At 39.7% G+C, this 23,856-nt stretch overlaps 1 protein-coding gene across 1 annotated transcript in view; it reads right to left on the reverse strand.

Annotated features, from left to right (window-relative positions):
* tsc22d3 (TSC22 domain family, member 3) overlaps window positions 1-20,060 on the reverse strand; it is a 29,976-nt gene extending 9,916 nt beyond the window's left edge. The window contains exons 1-2 of the mRNA XM_049735733.2: window positions 19,758-20,060; window positions 19,296-19,615 (exon numbers count right to left, since the gene is read on the reverse strand). Coding sequence (XP_049591690.1) covers window positions 19,296-19,615 — 320 coding nt within the window. The 5' untranslated portion in view covers window positions 19,758-20,060. The remainder of the gene's footprint in view (window positions 1-19,295; window positions 19,616-19,757) is intronic.
* Window positions 20,061-23,856: the final 3,796 nt, after the last annotated feature.

Below are 23,856 nucleotides of genomic sequence, written 5' to 3' on the forward strand. Positions count from 1 at the left end.
TTGGTATATGTTGTCACTCCATCACATCTATTCATTCAACTAAAGAGGCTAGAAAAAAAAAAAAAAAAAAACGGTAGCGGGGTGACGTGAGAACCAAATAAGGGGCAGGCCTGAAGAGGAGTTGGCGTTACATTGTGTACCAAAGTTTTCCTCAGGCTGTCACAGTGGTAAAAAAAGGCTCTGCATGGGACAGGCCAATAATTTATCTGGTTTATTCCAGATGTGCAATGCACATTATGATTATTACAGGAAACAACAGATATATAATGAATCTGCCAAACTGTTTAAGTCTTTGGCCAATACTATCTTTTTCTCACAGCCCAAATTTATTTTTTTATCCAGTCCTCCACCCTCCAGTCACAAGGTGCTGTCATAACCTTAAGAGACTGTGTTGAGTACAAAAAGGATGAATGTACAATTTTTAAAAATATGAGCACAAAAATTGCACACAATATTGACCAGTAATTTTCACAATCCCAAATTAACAGGGTCCTAGTGGTCTAAAACTATTATAGATCATTAAGGCATTGATAGAGAATCTCATTTTATAACAAGATAATCTACAAAAAACATGCATCCAAAGGTTAACGTTTATGCTTCCGCTGTTATGTCTTTAATGACTTGCAATATCTGCGTAAGAAAAGGCACCAGCAAAACCATTCTGGCTAATTCTTGATTTATTTCTTTTTATATGTGGTTCGAATATAGTTTTCTATCTAAAACAGAAAGCCCTGAATAAATCATGTTTGATTTATGCTGCAGTGTTACATAGCCCGCGTGCCTGTGACATGGATGGTTTCGTAAACTTGTTAGCATGTTATTTATGCTATAGTTATTTGAATAACTCTTAATATGATGTGTTAACATACCAGGCATGATCTCAGTTTGTTGTTTATATGTCATGTAACATTAGCATACCATATTCAGCCTGTTGTTGCCTCTAATCTATTTCTATTTTAAATTGCCTTTCAAGACGACAAGTCTGTTCTTGGTATTGCATTATATAAAATAAATTTCCCCCAAAAATGCGACTTATACTGCAGTGTGACTTATATATGTCTTTTACTTCTTTATCATGCATTTTATGGCTGGTGCGATTTATAGTCCGGAAAACACGGTATGTACATTAGATCTTTAAATGTGTATAAAAAAGTCTGTGAATATCATAAATTCATTGAAACACCATTTGCCAAATCATCAAATATGAATGAATCATTTGTTTCTGTAAATTGTTCTTAAACTTCTATTTAAAAAAAAAAGACGAGTGAATATTTTTGCTCCCTCTATAAACAGAAAACATTTCCACTTGTGACTCTGGAACTTGGAGTGGGCCACAGTACACACGAATTATCTTTTGACTTTCCTGGTTTTAAAGTTGCACAGATGAACACGTATGAAAATACAACCAGCCAAGACAGTGATTGTATAATAAACACTGTTGGTGTGTACGTGAGGATTCCAAAGTTCAAGACACCATTATTGTGCGTCTCACAGGTGGCAGGTACGCAATGGACAAGACCAGCACCACACTTATGTACATGCAACGATGTGCACTCGAGCATGGATGCCAACCACACAACAATTCAGGTCCATGCATGTAGCTAAAAATAACAGGCAGACACTCTCACACACAAAGTAAATCTACTGTACGTGCATGTCAGGCACGTAACAAGCACCCAAGCATGAAAAGTACTGAACATACTGTAACAACAATCCGGTTACGACCAAGTTGAACAAGAGGTCAAAATAATGCTAACAATAAAATTAGTATGTGCATCCATTGAAGACGGCGAAATGTGGGACGAAACCCCATGCAAGCACGAGGAAAGCACCAAACTCCACACAATAGGCCAGCGCTGAATTTGAACACCCATCCTTAAAACTTAAACAGCTTGAATATTTACTGGACTCATTCCAGTTGCAAAATATTTCATCGGATTTGTCATTGGTTAAAAAAGAAGTGCGTAAGAGGCCTTTGTTGTTCAGGTGCCCATGTAAGCAGCTATCTTATCTTTACGCCCAAACTGCAGCAGGCAAGAAAACAACTTTCTACCAGTGTGGCAATAGAATGTGACAGAGAATTAAACCCCATGACATTTGTTTTGCCTTCTGTATCATCCGGAAATAGAAATACTGTCTGAAAAGCAGGAAGCTATTTTAGGGAACTACTCTACGATTGCAGAACAGAAACAAAATCAGGCATTTTCTTTTTCCCACACCCTTGTAATCTATCAGTATATTCAACATGTCTTTGTTTCAGACAATTTACCATTCATTAAATTACATTCATGTAATGTTCTTTCATTATATAGTGTTGGACCACAAGGACTTACTGCCACGTAGTTTGCAAATTAAAAGGAACATTAGCAGTGGGACTGTATCATTACTAAATGTGCCATAAAGAAAATGAAATTGTTCCTGGTATTTTGTGTCTCTCGTCTGCCACCTAGTGCATGGCCGTTAGTCCTGCTCCTGCAGCCTCAATGTCTTCATCCGTCTCCTCAACAGCCCATGAAGCACACCTCATTCAAATCTATTATTATTCCTGTCCTTCCACACAGTCGCTGAGCAGTAAATCCCATCTGACATGCTTGAGCACGGCCTAACCCTGAGTCGGTGTCAAGGTAATTATCCTGTCTCTGACCTGTCTTGTCACAGCACTCCCTGTTGTCTGGTACATTTTCAACTATTTTGGGCACAGGTAGACTACCCATTGTGGCATGCAACCTGTGAGACAATGTTTGCTATGTAAAGTTCTGCAGTACTCTTGGGATTAATACACAGCATAGCTGTCATACCTTAGCATTTATTTGCATGAATGCCCCAATGCATTTTTAAGGACATACACACCAAACTATATAACACTAAACTTACATTAAGGACATTGTGAGACAACTCTTATTCGTTTATCTATAGCAATTGTTTTCTGACACACCAAGTCCAGTGTGCATGTTCCCTCAAACACAGAGATAACCACAAACATAATTTGATGTAATGCTTCCTCCATTTGACTGCAAGGCATCATGTTACGAAACAAAATTCTCACTAAAGCTCCATTATGTCAACATCTTGTAATAAACTTTATAAAATATTGCGGTAGTGACCTTGAATCAAAAAATTTCGTGCTCTGTAAATGTTTTTTCTCAAACTTTTTTAGAAAAGGCCTTATGTCACCTAAAAAGAAACACCAGACTCTCCAAATCAATAAGCTTATTACAATAAAAGTAGACCACGGGACCTCAGAATTCAATTGGTTCATCAGACAAACAACCTCAGAATTCAACTAAAATAATTTGGAAAATGTGGTCCAATCACACTTTCTGTTAAAAACAGACAACCATTCACCTCCACGTTCATACCTTCACTGAGTCACACAATTAACGACAATTGCTTTTCCCCTTCTATGACAGTTAGTGCAAGACCCAGTGTGTAGTAATTCGTGCAATCTGAATGAATAAAATACAACAAAGGGCATGCATTTTCAAGCATGCACACTCCAGTGCCACAGAGAGACTACACTTTGCAAGCCTACCACTCATTTCTTCAGCAGAGGTGCAAGCAAAATGTCATCACAAATGACGTCTATTCTTCCCTCAAGTGATGAGGTAAATGCATTGCATTTGTTACACATGCTGTAGTTATTGAGGCAGCAAATTTGTAATCGGGTGATTGTTTCCTTCCGGTATCTGTAGCAGTAGATGGCGTTGACACATGTCAGCGTCCTGACCTGAGTACTTCGTGAGATAATTACGATAAATACGATTATATACTATATATATATATATATATATATATATATATATATATATATATATATATATATATATATATATATATATATATATATACCGTAATTTCCGGACTATAAACCGCACCGGACTATAAACCACACCAGCTAAAATTCAGGGACTATAAGTCGCACGTGCACATGAGTTTTTTACAAAGAAAGACAGTACACAGAAAGCCGTAAAAATCCATAAATACGCCGCGCCGCCATTTAAGCCTCAGGGTTCAAAGTAACCTTCTGAATAAAATGCATTAAAAGTTCACATTCATTACAACTTGTTTTTGGTGAGCAAAATGTCAGAAGAATTGAATTGAAATGCTGATTGATTGGGTTTTAATACAATGCAGATGGTCCAAACAGCGGCACTGCTTTGTGTAATCGCTGAGTCACATGGCAGAGAAAGGGTTTAGAGCCCTTTGACGCAGGTAACCTAGCGTGCATTCCTACTAAAGCTCATAATAGTCACAAGCAACACAGCCAGAATAAGCAGCAGCCATAGTAGTGTTTCAAAATAGTATTTTTGTTGTTTTTTTTCTTCAAGATACCGCACAACAGTGGTCCACAGCCTTTTTACGAGTGTATAAAAGTGATCAAGTCACCACAAAAATCACGAAAAAAAATCTTATATAAGCCACACCTGACTATAAGCCGGGTTCAAAATTTTGGAAAAAAGTCGCGGCTTATAGTCCGGAAGGTGCGGTATATATATATATATATATATATATATATATATATATATATATATATATATACGGCTAAAAATGTTGTCCATAATCGGTCATATTACACTTGGTGTTCAGTAAAAAGATGTGAAACTATCTGTGATTTGTGAGGTAGCCTGTTATGAGGTGAAGAGAAAAATCACTTTTCATGAGTAATTTATGCACAAATAAAGGTAATTCCCAAGGGCTGACATATTTTATGTGGAGTGTATTTATCCTAGTTATTCTTTAACCTTCAAACAAAAAGCTACTTTTCCAAGGAGCAAAAGAACTGTACACTGTGTTTTCCTGATGAGGTAGGTGATCACTGAGCGTCTCGTTATCAGCGATATGGATTGATAAGCTGTTCTCTCTCTCTCCAGTTTACATATGCACACAAACATATGCACACGAATTGGAAAAATAAACAATGTTTTGAAGTAATATTCAGAGCACAGACTCAAATCTGTAGTTCCCAAAAATACTTTGTTCAAAGACAGATGGATGGATTGATTGACAGACAGACAGACAGACAGACAGACAGACAGATAGACAGATAGATAGATAGATAGATAGATAGATAGATAGATAGATAGATAGATAGATAGATAGATAGATAGATAGATAGATAGATAGATAGATAGATAGATAGATATGTGTATGTGTGTGTTTTTAATTAATGAAGACTAAAAAGTATGAAAAGTCCCTTTAACTATGCCAAAATGTTACATACAATTTTAAATGTCCACTATAACTGGGCACTGTGGCAACATACGACCGCTACTCATGGACCAGGCACCACTGGTTATCTAATATTAGTTTAGTTTATAATACTAATGCCTAGACATGTCATATTTTGTATTATTTCAGAGATGTGCAAGATGCCTTGTCAAACCTAGATCCACACTAATACATACATGATTAATCAGTTTTAATTATAAATACACAATTGTTTATTCCATACTATTGGTTTTGTGTTCATTGTTTTGTCGCTGTTGCCTTTAACCCTTGTTATCGTAAGGTGGTCAGCCAAAAACAAATACAAGCAGACAGACGTGAAAATTATAACAAAACAAGATTCCATGGTATTGTCAGGAGGGCAACCAGTGAGTTGGTTGATAGCAGAGACGAAGCGGCTATGCAAATGACATAACAGGAAAATACAAAAAATGAGGAAGAGAGAAAGCGGGGAGGAAAGCGACAGAAGCAGAGAAGGCTTGCGCAGCTGTTGTTAGGTGGCGTTTCCTCTGATTGGAGGCTTTGGCTGTACTCCCAGTTCTTGAGGTAAACATTTCAACATTGAAGACATTTCACTTGACCCAAATGCTCCCAGCAGCAGGGAAACGATGCCACACTATCTTACAAGCAGCAAACAATTAGGCAATTTAAACCATTCTTTTGTGTTGTGGATGAAGATTTATTGATTTATTTGTTTATTTGTTTGTTTGTTTATTATCTGGGGATGCCAATCTTGCTTACTTCATAACATTGCAGACAACTGCAAAATAACAGTGTAAACTTCATATTATGGGATGAAGGGTGATAAGTAGCATCGAAGTGTTTAATCTGCCCCGTGCCATGCCTCATTATGCTTATAATGGCCATGTATTAATTAAAGTGTTACTATAGGCCAAAATATTTGTTTTATCATATTTTTTTTTACCTTTTGACCCTGCACTGTCCTTTAATACACAAAATGAAGAAAACAATTCGGCAACAACTCCTACTCACTAATGTGTGGAATGGGCTAAATTTGATCAGAATATTCCAAATGTGGTGTGTATATGAAGCATTTTTATTCCGATCAGGCTTTTACTCCAAATGACTGTGCCCATGTAAAGGTAGCTATTGAAATGCAAAACTGTAAATGGGCATTTATGTATGACAATAACAGAGCTGCGCTGTCAAATATTTTGAAAATTCCTGAACGTTGACATGTTATGTCCCTAACACATCATGAGTGTTCCAAATATTTGATATCAGTGGACGCCACTACCATTTTTTTTATATTCCTCCACTCCCGCTGTCCAGCAGGTAGCGCAGGAGCCCCAGTGGCCCCTTCATCACCCAATAGGAGTCCCAGTGAGCCTGTCATGGCGGCGAGACTGAATAATTGTTGCATCTACATTCGCTACAGCTGGTTTTTATTGGATACAAATATGTGGAAGTATCCTGTTTGTTTTTTATTTGTTTCTTCATTTTCTAGCTGGATAAAATGGGAGTGAGCTTTATTAGTTAGTACTTTAATTATTTTTCAAATCAAGATGTTTCACTGAAAGTTAGTAAGGGGTAGAACGTTAGGCAATATGTGTACAAAACGAAGTCCTTTAATCCTCTCTCAATAATTATTGCATTGACAAAATAATAATTTATGTAAAGATTACCTGTGTTTAGTCAATAATGGCATAATGTTTGGTCTGCCTGTTTGTTGTGTAACATGGCAAGAACAGGGCACTGTCTCGCCGCCAGACGCCAAAATAAGATTGCTATTTTTCATCTCACAACACTTTGGGCCACGAGATGACCTTCACTTGCCGTACACTTTCATTCATACAATTACATACGTATTGTACATGTATTTCGCAACATGAAGTGAGTGTGTGAACCATTGTTGCAAATGATGCATTTTTTGCGTGAAACGGCATTTTCATATGTGTTAGTGAACTCATTTGACCGTAAAAAGACTTGGATTCTAAAAAGGTAACATGCAAATTTAGTCAACTCATCCCCATATTGTCTGCCCATCCGAACATGCAGATGTTTTTCAAGCACTAAACTGTTTTAACAGGAAGACAATTAATATATTTATCATGGAATATTTGTCCATGTTTCACTTTTTTAATTCATGGAAGATAATGAAAAGATGTTTTCATTTGGTAATTGGATAGGGGTTCTGCTAATCGTCATGTTAGCTACAAAACTTTTTTCCCCAACCTATTAAGTGCAGATCACTAAACTGGGGTTTAATAAGTGAAGGGAAGGTCAGGGGTCCCTCTTCCTGGTCAGTAAAGCGGGGGGAAAAAGACAGCCCTGTTGACATAAGTGTCAGTTCACATCCACACCAAAGCACTCTGAGGCACTGAAAAGTTGAGACCTCAAGTGTTACATAAATTCCATTCTTTTGTCACCCACTGCCAGAGAAGCACTGGCCTCTACTTCCCTTTTATATGACACCTTGCATTAACAGCAGACATAAATAGGTCTGTGGCATAAATGGAACTTTATGTGCCGGCTCTTGACAAGGATATGGATGGGTGCCTGAGTGGAATTTGCATAAGTGTGTCGCCTGTTTGCGAGATGAACCCATTCCAGTGCAGTGGGTTCCAGTGCTGGGAAGTTAGCAAGAAAACTAATTGCTAAAATGAATACTTTGACGAAAAGAGTTGTATAGGCCTAAAGACGTTTCTTTGTCAACACGATTTCAGGCTCTAAAATGATACTATCAGGTTACAGAGCTAGAACAAAACATGGAGATGATAACTTACTTTATATGAGTTGAGGGCGAAACTATTATTTAAACAAGTTGGATAAAAACAAATCAATTTCTTCCCATCCAATCCCCCTCAAACGTTAAGAGGATATCTAATGGAGGAATCCCACATTTTTTTAAAGCTCATGTCGCACAAGATGACCTATGATGCGCAGGGCGATTTTGATTTTTTTATAACTTTATGATTAGGACTTCACTTTGTTGTCTGCCTGACTGCACAAATTCTATTGGAATTATTTGAAACAAATTATAATCAGAATATCTGAACCTAAAGAGACATACTTGATATAAGTACACTATGTACTGTACTGTATTCAAAAAATAAGCTCAATGTCTGTAATTATAGTTGTTTTGCAGTGGGACTTTTGGAAGAAGATCCCGCAAACAAACAGAACCAGCAGATTAAAAAAAGGGGAGTAAGAAAGTGTCATCAAAATTCCTGCCCGAGTCCACATTTTCTTGGCAGTGTCCCTCTTGTGATTCCAGCATCAGCGTTCAGACCCATTTCTGCAAAGCTTACATTGACTTTGTGGTTAAACAAATGATTCACATGCAGCATATATATCAATTCGGGTCTGAGTCAATTGTTCCCACTATGTCAGCAGAAGGAATGTAGAACTATGTCATTTAATGTCCCAGGCTTGATGGTACAGTGCAAAAAGTACGCCCATTTGATCCAGGGACTGGCCTTCGCCAGGGTTCAGCTGTTGTTTTGAGACGCAGGGACACAAAGACACAAATGAGGTCTTGAACAGGATACATCTTGTTATGTGCACTCATTTGACTCTGAATTAGGCACCCTCTTATCTCACTTCCCATTTTTGAGTTGAGGAAATATCCAAAAGCAATCAGACTCACTGAAACTTGGCAAGTTCTACTGTTTTAAATTTCTCAGAAAAAAAGAGCGATCGGGAAAGAGAGTGAGAGAGAGAGAGAGAGAGAGAGAGAGAGAGAGAGAGAGAGAGAGAGAGAGAGAGAGAGAGAGAGAGAGAGAGAGAGAGAGAGAGAAGAAAGGCAGTCAGTCAACCTTCTACTCTGATTGAGAGACTTTCTATAAGTTTCTAAAGCGTGAGACTTTGTGTTTGTAACCTTAGAGGTTACTGATGTTTGCTCTGATAGTTTGTTACAAAAGTGTTTGATGGGCTTGAGATAGGGCTGTCAAGTTCTTGGAAACCAAACTTGCCCAACCTTGCTTTGTCCACCAGTGTGCTGCCGTGTTGGAACACAAAAGGGCATTCTCAATATTTAAGCCACAAAGAATCTTTGTAAAATGAAGAATCAAAATTTAAGAGGAATAAAGGAGAGCCTAAACCCTGATAGAGGAATTATTTAGGAGTGATATGTACATAAACAGTGTGTTAAATGTTCGTTTTTTTCCCCTCAAGATTTCATTTTTCTCACATGTCCTGGTTGGTATAAAAAAAAAATTGAAGGAAATGTTGCAGTTTGGAACCACTGTTAGGAACAGGAACCCATATTCATTAAAGTTAAAGATTGATTCTCATGATACAAAGAGTCATTCATAGTGGCAGGTCATAGTTCATTTAGTGGCAGTTCAGTTCATCTGCCGAGCAACAATGTACCCAACAAGTGGGCTCATCGTTTGCTTAAAACCAGTTGTATCACAATAATTCAATGTTTTGAAAATGAGTCAAACTCTTCAAATATGTTAGGGCATTGTGTACATGCAGATCAAATTGAAAATTATGTGAACGTGTTTTCTGGTCAACAGTCACATTTAAAATATAAACGTTTAGCAGACCAAAATAATTTAGCCAAGTCTGGCACACTCCCTGAATGAAACTGATTTTCTTTCCTGTTTCTACAAGCTCATTTCCTTGTTTCCCACTATTTGACATTTGACTCACGTTAAGGGAAATTCAAATGGCATGTTTGCCACAAGAGTTCCCAACTGTTTATGAGAGCAGAGTCTCTTATGTAATTGAACTTGTAGGACTTGTACTGTAGAAATCTTGGCCTTTGCAGTAGCAAGCTTTTAGCAAGTACACTGCTCAAGTATTTCTAACTTAAGCACGAAGGAAGAACTTCCAATGAATGGGTGTGCATGTGCGTGCGTGCGTGTGAAGATCCAAATCTGCATTTCCCCATGATCTTAACAGAGCTCCCAGAAGTTGTGTGTGTCACATTCTTCCTTCTTCTGTTCAGCAATTTAAAAAAAAGTTAATTCCATGCCAATCAGACTGGGCTAGAACAAATAATCCTTTGCTCCTCAGCCATGGAGTTTTAAGCGTGAAAGAAATTCGAGTCTAAAGAGAAAAAAAATGGACTGCAGATATTTTCTATTTTCACTGCTGCAGGTTTTTGCACGCCAGCTTGCAGGCTGATGAGCAGAAGAGTGCACTCTACCCCTCATGGCCTGGGTTATGCAAGGTGTGTCAACGTCTCTTGTCTATTTAAAGGTTGTAATTGTATCATATTGTCTATTTGTGAAACTATTACTCAGCACTGTCTGGTCTCATGTCACGGAAGGGGCTCTCTCTGTGTGTGCGTGTGTGTGTGCGTGTGTATATGTGTGTGCGTGTGTGCACGCGCGCAGAGGATAGTTTAGATTGTGTGTGTTGACAGACTTTTTAACTATATGAATGCGTGCCATTGGCAAGGTCCAAACAGATAAACCCAGCTCACAAGTCTCCAAAATCTCCACCCTCTGCCCTCCCCACTCGTTATATAAGCGCAACGACTGCCAAACAACACAACTGTGATGTAGACTGAGGCAAAGTAAATAGGAAGTTTTAAGAAATAGGAAAAGGTGAGGATGTACTCTATTCTTTTAACAAAAGCATTTTTATGCGTTGAAGAATGCAGTTTTGCGTGCTTTTACACATTATCCCATTAACTCTTTGCAAAGCTACCGTGTATGATTTTGCACATTATCCAATTAACTCTTTGCAAAGCCACCTTGTATTATTTTGACCCATTTTACGTTGGAATTGTTTTTGCTGCCATTTAACCTCCTATTAAAGGTGTGTTTATGCGACAAAGCCACAGGTTTACTTCAAAGGGTTCCCGGCAGACACCACAACATACTTTAAGGCTTTGCTTCGGCACGTTCCTTGACTCATGGGTATTGTATTATGATTTACGAGCCAGTGCAGACAAAATGACAAGGCTATTGTGTCTTGATATTTGAGATTTTAAATTTGATGCTCAAGTTTAAATTTATTTTTTAGCAACTAAGGTGGGGGCAACAGTGACTACAATTAGCAGTTGCTTCAGGGTTTTTGGTTTTATGAAGATGTATTTACTGCGATGGATGAGACGGTAGATAATCAGCAAGCTGTCATGTGGAGGATTTGACTTTCTAAGTAGAATAGAATTATAATCCACCTGTATTGTCTGAGTAGCCGGTTATGGAGGACAGAACAGCTTAGCTGGATTCAGTTGACTCATCAACAACAGCGTTACAGTGTGGGTCACCTTTATGAACTACGCGCGTTCATATGCATAATCTGATATGTACAGTGTGTTTGTTGTCAAGGTCACAGTAAGGTTATAGCTGAGATATTGTATTGTTCTTTGTCTTCGTCCTGTGTAATAAATATAACACAACCGATTTCACCAACATTTTAATTTGCTGTAATTAAAAATAACTGTTTTGTTTTGCTAGAAAATATACAATATATTTTACTGATAAAAATGTTCACAACATTGTTAGTCAAATGTTTTAAGTGTTCATAGTTACACACCAAATCAAATCAATATTATACTAACTTCAGTGACTGCCTTTCTGTAAAAGCCCTACACACCCGTACAACCAAAGTGGCAATGTGCAATGTCATATACTTGTGACAAGTTGCATCAACCGGTACGGTAAGGGTGTGGGTTGCTCCTTGTTCATGATAATTGTTCTGTTTAGTGAGACTGTTCCGATGTTAAATGTCAGCTATGCATCATGAGTCCTCACGCAAATATCATCCATCTGGCAGCCATTCAAACAATTCAAAAGTTCAAAGAGTTCATCCAGTTAATGTTGTATTTCTTTCTGCTGGTCCATTTATTGAGTGTACTATTTATTGGATATTATATTATTTTAATTACTAATGAGAAAGATTATGCAGTTGCCAACATTTTGAGTGTGCAGAGAAGAAAATAATCACATCACTATGTAGCTGTAGCTGTTGTTGGTGCTAATTTGAGGTGGTTTTGTCCAAAGGTCTGTCTGTATAGACTTTTTTAATTTCATAGAGACATGCATGAATCTGTTTGTCGTCAACTACGTTAATCCCAAATGTGTACAGCAAGTCTTTGTACTTAATTGAAATCTCTGATTTGATGTACAGAGTATACTATGGATTGTGGTGCTAGGAGTTTCAGAATGGAATGCTATCCTGTAGACAGCCAGTGTTTTCTTTTCCTTCCTTGCTTCTAGACCATAGCCACACTGTCTTCCCTTGGTGTTTGCTATTGTGAATTTTTCCATGTTTTGCTAATTCATCGCGCTGCAACGTAAACACCCTGTCATGTACTATGATCCCTCACTGTTAGTGTCCACTATTGGAACTAGTCCATTCAGATAATGCTCTCAATACATAACTGATCCTGTATCATCAGATGTGGCCTGCATGTCTCTGGGCAACATTCATTTTCCATGTGTCCAAAGGTCTCACACACTTATGGTCATCGTTATATACGGAAGGTATCTTTTTTTGGATTGTATGACCTTTTGTTAGTGGATCGAATAAAGGCTTCTTGCACTGAAGCTATTTTCTGATTTGTATTTGGATTACAGAGTGGAGTTTTTATTCCCCATGGGGTCTGCACACAGCTGGATACCGTCTCCACGGCATTGTTGGACGGCTGTTCAGTAGTCCCCTGGACCATGGCCAGAGCTGGTGATCTGAGGCCAGTGTGAGGGATATTTGAAGGCATTACGTAGGTACCAGGACGTGAATGTTGGGACAGATTAGAAAGATCAAATCAGCAAAGTCTTCTTGATCACTCCTTATATCGCATATATATGGGAAAAGATTATGCCTATCAACTGCTGCTTCTTTTTGTTTTTCTAATTCAAAATGAAGTCAAAACAACTCAACTACTTCCAACTTCCTGTCTTGCATGCAACTTATTCTTTCTTGGAATGTTATATTTTAAGGTTTATGATTTTGTCATACTGGGCTTCAGGCAGGGAAAGTCTTGCTTGGATGACTTATTTTAGTTGATGATCTAATTTCGAGGACTGAATATAAAACTGACTGTCTTATCGCCACTGTTAAAAGCCTGTAGTTTTTTTTGTTTTTTTTCACTTGAGCATGTGATTGGGTAAGCGTCAGAGCGGACGACTCTTTGCTCCCCTTTAGCGTGGCAAGCCGGGTGTTTACTGGCTGCTAAACATCCATGAGTGACTGTCTGAAATAAAGTTTACAAACATTGAGCTCCCGTCCGGGTCGAGCATTGCTTTCTTAGTTAACCAGCACATTTCCTTTTAGTTTTATTCATCACAGTTAACAAACTCGAATCTTCCTTAGACTTTCCTGGCTCAACATGCACGCAGGTCTCGAAAGTCAAAATTCACCTTTCAGCCCGTTTCTGTGACCCTTGAATCATTTACATAGATAAAAGGTTTGCTGGCCCTTGGCCGATGTTTAATTCTAAAAGATAACCTGGTATGCTCTCTATTGCTAAACACGGGCTCTTAAAACTGGCATAGATGCAAGATTTGATACCCAGGGTAAAGTCAAGGCATACAACTGCTCTATTCAGGTCCTCACAAGCACTTGAAAAACACATGAACTCTAGTGAATCTCAACGAAACAGGACAGCTGCCTCACTCTTGTTTGAACTGACAGGATTAAAATGCTCAGCTTTTGAGAATGAATGTGCCTGTTTGTGCTGCCGCATGTGTGCAAATGCAAAAAGTTTTCAAATTTTGACAATACTAAAGTCTAGTTGTGACAGTCACATGATCCATGACACTGTTGTCTTTCAGCACTCTTTCAGGAACTATATGTACTAGCTGCATGCAAACCTGTGTTTGTCTGGCAAACAGAGACAAGATCATTCTGGCATCTTTCCTCTGATGCTTGAATGCCAAACATTTTATTGTTGTTTTAATAGAAAGTCGAAAACTGGTTCGTAAGTAAATGCAAAAAAAATCACGAGGCTCCGGGGTTTGTATCTCAAAATATTTGTAAGTATAGCCGTTCGTAAGTAGAGGTACCACTGTATTTGGATTCACCTGCTTCAAGATATAACCCCCCCACACACACACCACTTTAAAATTCGTAATGTTATTTTTCCTATTTATGGATGGATGATGGCTTGAACCAATGAGCATTTTTGAAAAGCAAGTTCGACGAAATTTACTTGTGTAAATATGAACATCATTCAAAGTAAGCCGTTTAAACGCAGACTGCAGTGAATAAGAGTTAGTCTTAGCAAGAAGTTGAGTCTGACACAGTACAATATTGTCATGAATGTTTAGGAAGGACTCTGAAGTTTGATCATAGATTATGGCTGACATTTGTTTCCTCATTTTTGTTCCAGTATGAGTGAAACACGCCCTCTTGCTCCTACATGTAATTAATAACATATTGTACTTCACTAACCTTGTGTTTCAAACATTAAAGTATTCTAATATCATACGACAGCAAGTTAAACAAATTGGCATGTAGCATGCCAATCAAGTAGTCTGATCAAGAAAAGTGATCTAGCAACAACAGAGGTATTTTCCAAAATGAAGCGGTGGAGCCTGTCATCACTCAGCTGCAGTTTATATCAAATATGTATATCAAAGCTTTTGTTTATTACTAACTGTTTTATGTCTGGTATACTGTGTACTATGCATTTGTTATCTTCAAAACAGCTCAAAGATAAGAGCAGCATTAACATGGGTAAAAATTAACTAGGTTTTATTTGGTAGCTACAATTATTTAGTAACTAACAGAGATAACAAGTACCCTTGATATCACTAGTCTAGACAAAATCTGGGTTCAAAGGATATGTGTTAAGTAATGCAAGGTGACCTGTTATTCTCATGAATGAAACATTATACTAACTCATAATATATCTATCGAATAAGACAAAACAACCTCATATGTTGAAATATGGTCAGATTAATTTTTTTCACTAATTATTACAAATGGTCCATCGTAACTTTATTTACGCTATACATTATTTTTTATGCAATTGTAACCAATTGTAACTCATCAATCTGCGGAAACCGTGTGGTGGGACCATCACCTTTATTTAAAATTGTAATTTTTTTTTACAATAATGAGTAAAAATAGTAAGGTTAGCTACACCTAAATTAGCTAAAAAGAGGCGGTATTAACAAGTCAGTTAAAGCAAAGCACACACAGAGAGCATGAGCAGAAAGGGGGGGGGGACAAACAAAAATTTAGAATAGGTACGGAGTGTAGCTGAGTTTAGATAATGCAGGACACATATTTGCTTTTGTTATGTTTAAAAAGGGATATGCAGTGGGGGATGCTCAACATGACTGCGGACTGAATCAATATCAATCAATGTCAGCGTAATATACACTACCGTTCAAAAGTTTGGGGTCACCCAAACAATTTTGTGTTTTCCATGAAAAGTCACACTTATTCACCACCAAACGTTGTGAAATGAATAGAAAATAGAGTCAAGACATTGACAAGGTTAGAAATAATGATTTGTAGTTGAAATAAGATTTTTTTTTACATCAAACTTTGCTTTCGTCAAAGAATCCTCCATTTGCAGCAATTACGGCATTGCAGACCTTTGGCATTCTAGCTGTTAATTTGTTGAGGTAATCTGGAGAAATTGGACCCCACGCTTCCAGAAGCAGCTCCCACAAGTTGGATCGGTTGGATGGGCACTTCTTGCGTACCATACGGTCAAGCTGCTCCCACAACAGCTCAATGGGGTTCAGATCTGGTGACTGCGCTGGCCACTCCATTACCGATAGAATACCAGCTGCCTGCTTCTGCTCTAAATAGTTCTCGCACAATTTGGAGGTGTGTTTGGGGTCATTGTCCTGTTGTAGGATGAAATTGGCTCCAATCAAGCGCTGTCCACTGGGTATGGCATGGCGTTGCAAAATGGAGTGATAGCCTTCCTTATTCAGAATCCCTTTTACCCTGTACAAATCTCCCACCCTACCAGCACCAAAGCAACCCCAGACCATCACATTACCTCCTCCATGCTTAACAGATGGTGTCAGGCATTCTTCCAGCATCTTTTCATTTGTTCTGCGTCTCACAAACGTTCTTCTTTGTGATAAAAACACCTCAAACATGGATTCAGCCGTCCAAAACACTTTTTTCCAGTCTTCCTCTGTCCAATGTCTGTGTTGTTTTGCCCATCTTAATCTTTTTCTTTTGTTGGCCAGTCTCAGATATGGCTTTTTCTTTGCCACTCTGACCTGAAGCCCAGAATCCCGCAGCCGCCTCTTCACTGTAGATGTTGACACTGGTGTTTTGCGAGTACTATTTAATGAAGATGCCAGTTGGGGACCTGTGAGGTGTCTGTTTCTCAAACTAGAGACTCTAATGTACAAATGAAAAGATGCTGGAAGAATGCCTGACGCCATCTGTTAAGCATGGAGGAGGTAATGTGATGGTCTGGGGTTGCTTTGGTGCTGGTAAGGTGGGAGATTTGTACAGGGTAAAAGGGATTCTGAATAAGGAAGGCTATCACTCCATTTTGCAATGCCATGCCATACCCAGTGGACAGTGCTTGATTGGAGCCAATTTCATCCTACAACAGGACAATGACCCCAAACACACCTCCAAATTGTGCGAGAACTATTTAGAGCAGAAGCAGGCAGCTGGTATTCTATCGGTAATGGAGTGGCCAGCGCAGTCACCAGATCTGAACCCCATTGAGCTGTTGTGGGAGCAGCTTGATCGTATGGTACGCAAGAAGTGCCCATCCAACCGATCCAACTTGTGGGAGCTGCTTCTGGAAGAGTGGGGTGCAATTTCTCCAGATTACCTCAACAAATTAACAGCTAGAATGCCAACGGTCTGCAATGCTGTAATTGCTGCAAATGGAGGATTCTTTGACGAAAGCAAAGTTTGATATAAAAAAATCTTATTTCAAATACAAATCATTATTTCTAACCCTTTCAATGTCTTGACTCTATTTTCTATTCATTTCACAACATTCGGTGGTGAATAAGTGTGACTTTTCAGGGAAAACACAAAATTGTTTGGGTGACCCCAAACTTTTGAACGGTAGTGTATTTGTATTTTTTTTAGCATATTTAAGGTTGAATGTATTTTCTGGGTAGTGTTGTGTCGATGTGAGTGTAAAAGAGTATATGATAGCAGTATAAGGAAGCGGTGTCTGCTGTTTATTTGATTTGACAGCAACAATACACTATTCTCATTTTGAGTCTGAGCACTATGGTAAGGAGGTCTATTATACAGCGCTCACTCACTTAGTGCAAATTCTAATAAATAAGATTAGGGGTCATCTAGCCAAGGAATGTGGTTTTAAATCACCAACGCAACAACAGAGAACAATTTGCATCTTCCTCAAAGTCATAGTGTTCTATAAACCAAGAAAACAGAAAGCGCTCAAATTTAGAATAATGAAATTTAAAAAGACTTTCCACATCAACATTTTCCTATTCATTTTCTGGAAGGATTTTTTTTTTGGGGGGGGGGGCACTTTCAACATGAAAACTGGTCAATTCGTCAACAACATGCAGCATACCACTGTAAATATCTACCACTGCACCACAGCAGACATGTTATGGTGTTATACTTTGCCATAAAACGACATATACTTACGTACATTACTTTAATTGGGTGTGTTGGGAATTAGTTAACGTGGTTGAAAATGGTTTATCAAGCACCTCAAAAATATGTCCACATCGTAAATGAATTTTCACATAAATGGGGTTTTACGAGGTGTGTCAGAAAAGTTACAGGACTGATGTCACAAGAAATATATTTGGAGTTGTTTGTGGTTTCGATTTCAAAGTCATTCCCTGGTTCCTAATGCCCTGTGCCAGAATTATTTGGTAAGCTTTCATACAATCCTGGAAGAATTTATATGGGATCTACGGTAGCTATGTCAGCATGCCCGTCTTGATGTCCTCCTGGTTCTAAAACCTTTGGAAGCAGGGCTGGTGTTCCATAGCATCATAGACCCAGTTAAACCCTGGAGAGAAACAATCTTGGAGCTGTTCCTGCTTTGAAGACACCAACATAAGCAATCAGGTAAGGTAAGCAGGGAGGTTGCTCTAGCAAGGCGATGTTCTTCATAGTCAGGAACTCTTGGCTGCTCGGGGCATTGTGCGCAGCCGTCATTATAGACCAGCCACTAATTGTCTCAACCCTCTAACCCCTACTCTTGCCTCTTCTCACAGGCTGAATAAAGCAAAGCAATTTTGTTGTAGATGTGCTGGGTGATTGTCTGGCCCATAGTGAAGGGGAAATATGCATGTTGAAATCTATATTTTATGACACCATCTCTGACACTCCTCAAACATACATTTGGAGCTTTGTTCTGGCCTTGCTCAATGTGTAAAGAGCCTTAAGTTAACTTCTGTTGAGAATTGGTGGTGAAGAAAAGAAACTAACCTTTACATATTTAATCTGTGAAGACCAAATGTTTCCCAAGCAAGCGTTGTACAGTACCAGTCATGAAAAGGCTCTACTTTAAGGCTGAAGTGATTCAACAGGAGCAAACTAGCAACTCCTCTGGCAGGGATCTATCTTTTCCTCGCAAACACGTTTTTTTAAAGACCATTTGGCAGTGATGCAAAGGCCTCACACGAGTTTTAATTGAGCCCTCGTCATAAAATATCACCCAAATTGATTCCATGCGATGTCATTCTCAAGTTGTACAATAATTATGTGTTTGTTCCCTGCAGGTTGGATTTTGTTTACCTCACTTGGCTTTGCGGCCCAACAATTGCCTTCATTGTTTTCTACTTTAGGTGTGAAAGTTGAAATGGTCACAGGAAACACGTTTGACAGTGTACTGTACAAATCCAATAACGGTTCACCCAGTCAAGCAGGTTGCAAGGGTTAACAAGTTATCATCATGTTTTGCAACTTATCAGATTGACGCGGAGGTATGAATAGACGCCCTTTGGACTGGATACACTGTATTTAATGCTTTGTTTTGGACCTGAGTAAGAAACTTTATCATAACTACAATTAACCCGATCCTTAATGCCACACTATTAACACTTAGGTCAGCCTTTTGAGGAAAAAAGTGCTGATCCAAAGAGATAAGTCTGCTTCAGCCATCTGGTTCATGTAAAAACAATCACGAGCACATACGAACTGTATATGCAAATAAATGTGGTGATGCACATGTACAAATGAGACATGCAAAATCAGATTGAGAAACAAACCTATGGAAGAAGAGCAGGATAGACAGCATGGTCTGGTCTATGTTGCTGTTGCAGATTCCCTCATTAAGCAGGAAGCAGGGGTCCCTCACTACCGACTCCAGCGAGTCCTGCCGCATGATATTATTCAGCTTGTCCGTGTTGAGATTTTGGTACATCAGCTGGTTGCGGAGTTGGCGAAAGTGACTGACACTGGGACTGGTGGGACTCGCCAGTGTCGTGCTGAGACCCTGAGACACCGGGTCATCGCATCCGTTAGCCAGGTCCAGGCAGCAGCTGCAGCAGTCCAGGCCGATGGGTGAGCGACACTCATCGTCTGACATCTTGGAGAACAGGTGGATCAGAAAGGGAGGGTATGGGGGTCCCAGACAAGGATATGAAAAGTAAACGCAAAGTCAGGAAGAAAGTCAATATTTTATTGCACTCGTCAGCTTTAACAGAGCTATAAAAAGGAAAAGAACCTGCCTTATCGTCACGCCTGCAGTCCAGGACCAAAATGAGATGTAGCAGCAGGTTCAACTCCTCCCTGAGAAGTGTAGTCCCACTGGGCCCCTTTGCCTTCTATCCTCGTATCACCCCTCCTGCGGCTCCGCTGCGTTTAGCCTTTTGTCTCGAGCCAACACCGCTGCTGTGCGTTCCTACTGTTGCAGGAGAAAGAGTGAACACCCCTTTCCTTAACACACAAACATGCTCTCACACACATTCAGCGCGAGTGCACTTGAAAGCAACACCCAGAAGCTGGTTGCTGCTTATCACTTTTTTTCCTTGCACTTTTTTATATTGACTTGTGCTTGAGGACACAGAGGGAAGGAGCAGAGGCAAGTATGGTGACGGAGAGGGCGGGGAAAGCGCTGTGATTGGTAAAAAGCAAGACTCTGTGGTTACACGTACCAGGGCCCTCCTCTATTAGGTTTTAGCCAAGCTCTGTGCACATTAGGGAAGAGAGACAGCAAGTGAGGGAACATTTTGGAGCATGCTGGAAACGTGCAGCTAAAACCTGCCATGCTGACAGCAGAAGGATTGGCTTGAGGGAACACACACAAAGCCACGCTAGCAGGAATTCATTGCTGAGCCGTGAAAATAAGAGGAGGAAAAACACTAAGGATGAATCATACACTCCAAATTAAAAGTATACAGTACCATAGTACTTGCATGGTTAAGAGTACAGCATTATTATTATCTTCAATAATTGAGCTTTTTCCTGTGTGTAGCAATTGTCTGTACAAAATTCTGTGTCAGATGTTAGTTTAATATGCTTTGTTTTTGGAATCAAGTCACAGTTAGAGATGTCAAAATTAATTGATTAATCGACAACAAAATTGATTACTAGATTAATCCATCCATCCATCTTGTTCCGCTTACCTGGGGTCGGGTCGCGGGCGCAGCAGCTTTAGGAGGAACGCCCAGACCTCCCTCTCCCCAGCCACTTCGTCCAGCTTATCCCGGGGGATCCCAAGGCGTTCCCAGTCCAGCTGAGAGACAGAGTCTCTCCAGTGCGTTCTGGGTCGTCCACGGGGTCTCCTGCCGGTGGGACATGCCCAGTGAGGCGTCCAGGAGGCATCCTGATGAGATGCCCGATCCACCTCATCTGGCTCCTCTCAACGTGGAGGAGCAGCGGCTCTACTCCGAGTCCCTCCCGGATAACCGAGCTTCTCACCCTATGTCTAAGGGAGAGCCCAGACACCCTGCGGAGGAAACTCATTTCAGCCACTTGTATCTGTGATCTTGTTCCTTCGGTCACGACCCATAGCTCGTGACCATAGGTGAGGGTAGGAGCGTAGATCGACCGGTAAATTGAGAGCTTCGCCTTTTGGCTCAGCTCTCTCTTCATCACGATGGACCAGTACAGAATCCACATCACGGCCGACGCTGCACCGATCCGCCTGTCGATCTCACGCTCCATCCTGCCCTCACTCGTGAACAAGACTCCAAGATACTTCAACTCCTCCACTTGGGGCAGGATCTCATCCCTGATCAGGAGAGGCCATTCCACGCTTTTCCGACTGAGGACCATGGTCTCAGATTTGGAGGTGCTGACCCTCATCCCTCAGCTTGAAGAAGCCAACAGCACCATGTTGTCTGCAAAAAGCAAAGATGCAATGCTGAGGTCCCCAAACCGGACACCATCAGCATCTCGGCTGCGCCTAGAAATTGTGTCCATAAAAGTTATGAACAGAATCGGTGACAAACGGCAGCCTTGGCAGACTCCAACCCTCACTGGGAACGAATCAGACTTACTGCCGGAAATGCGGACCAAACACTGGCATCGATGATACAGGGACCGAACCGCCCTCAGTTGGTTCGGCACCCCGTACTCCCGAAGCACCCTCCACAGAACTTCCCGAGGAACACGGTCAAACGCCTTCTCTAAGTCCACAAAACACATGTGGACTGGTTGAGCAAACTCCCGTGCACCCTCGAGGATCCTGCCGAGGGTATAGAGCTGGTCCACTGTTCCACGGCCAGGACGAAAACCACACTGCTCCTCCTGAATCCGAGCAATTTCTCTTGCCTCTTGCATTTAGGATTGTAAGGTGATTGCAGCACCTGGATACTAGTGTGAATGGAATGGGTGAAAATGCCAATATGCCAACAGATCGCAGTAACCTTTTTTTCTTATGATCGATTGGTGGGAGGAAAAGAGCTTTTTCATTTTTGGAACGATGAACTTACGTCATAAATTTTCAATTATGAACTATGAACCGAACTAGTTCATTTTAAAAATTGTGAACTGAACTTTGAACTAGTTCATGTAGAAAATGAACTTTCCTAACACTGACTGTAGCTCTTTCTTATCTGGCCTGTTTGTTTACAAATACATCAAGTCCGTTATCGCTTCTCATACAATTTCACATTGCGTAAGACATAAGTCATACTGCTGCCTACGAAATGCTTCAAAAGACCGTAAATAGCACACAAAATCATCACACAACAGAGCTTGTTCCTCGTGGTAGAGCATAATGACAGGATGATTGCCTGTGGTATGTGTGCAATGCAATGCAAAGTTGGGTAGCAGTGGGATGAATTAAGCAGAGCGAATGGCTGACTATTGTTTTATTGAATGTGCAATGATGTTCTCTGGCAGCATGCACGCGAGTTGGACTAATTCAGGCGCACACTCCCCTCTTGTGGTAATTTGCTAACACAGGAACTTAAATCATCAAATTGTCAAATTTCATCTTGATGCTTTCACTAGAAAACAAGAGGGGGAAAAAAATAACCAGATTGTTGATTGTCCATCAGACACGAATTGGAAATCCTACTTGAGTTATTTAAAAATGACTATTGAAAACATAATACATTTTTTGCTGCAGACAAGAAAAGTCCCTTACACAAAACATGTGACTAACATATTTTTGGGAAAGCAGTTTTAGGAATGCAGTGTAATCACGACCTGCTTTCCAAATGGCCTAAGGGAGGCATATACTAGCTATCTCGCCATCAAATGAAATGCAATCACAGTCTAAAGTCGTGTAAAAAAATCAGCCCCATTGACGCCATTGAATTAACTCATCAACATTATACTTACAAATGTGTTAGTTATGTGGAGTGTAAAAAGATACTGCATCCTCGAGGGCCGATTTGGTCATGAGAGGGACAAAATGTTCACAACTCTCGGTTCCACAATACAGCGCATCAAATTACAACCACAATAATAAACTTGCAAATCTATTGTGCATATGCACCTAATGTTGTGGACAGTGTATTCCAACATAATTTCACTCTGTAAATCCCGATTTCCCTTTTTATTTATTAATACTGAGCTCCACATTACAGTAGTCTATGTGGTATTGAAGATTGTCCATAGAGAATAAGTAATTTTGGACGTTAACATATGTGGGTCAGAAATGTCTTTAGAATTTAATTGTGAACTGATGTCAACATTATATATGCATTTTCCATTTGATCAAAACTGAAAGTGTATGCTATAAAAAGTAGGTCAATGAAACTAGGGTACACATTTTTAAAATTCTACACCCCAAAAAAGGAATTAATTATGACCTGAAGGTGTATATGTTTTCACACACTTATGTCAGTGTTGCCCAAGTCTGGTCCTCAAGTGACCATATCCAACCTGTTTCCGATCAATTATGTGTTATTAAACATTTAACATTTGTCTCTGATTTGCTGAGAGAGAGAGAGAGAGAGAGAGAGAGAGAGAGAGAGAGAGAGAGAGAGAGAGAGAGAGAGAGAGAGAGAGAGAGAGACCTAGTGATGTAATGCTAAACATTTTCAGTCAAACCTCAAATAGTAGAAAATTCCAAGAATTTAGCAACTCCATGTTGTCCCCACCAATCACTGTCGCTATTAAACTGGCTTTTCTACGAGTATTGTACTACCAGTATATTGACACAGGAGGGCCCTGAAAGTAACCAAAAGACACCATTGAAATTTGCCATAAAATATTTTTCCTCCTCTGAGACCAGTCTGACAGGATCAAACAAATTCATGCACTGCTTGGTGAGATATTGCATTTAATTCCTTAACCCCTTTCTTCACAGTCCACTCATCTTTGTAAAGGCTTCTGTTCAAATCAAGCACAAACTATTTGTTGATTCTTTCA

The sequence above is a fragment of the Syngnathus scovelli genome, chromosome 1 (assembly GCF_024217435.2).
Source record: "Syngnathus scovelli strain Florida chromosome 1, RoL_Ssco_1.2, whole genome shotgun sequence".
Classification (NCBI taxonomy): Eukaryota; Metazoa; Chordata; class Actinopteri; order Syngnathiformes; family Syngnathidae; genus Syngnathus; species Syngnathus scovelli.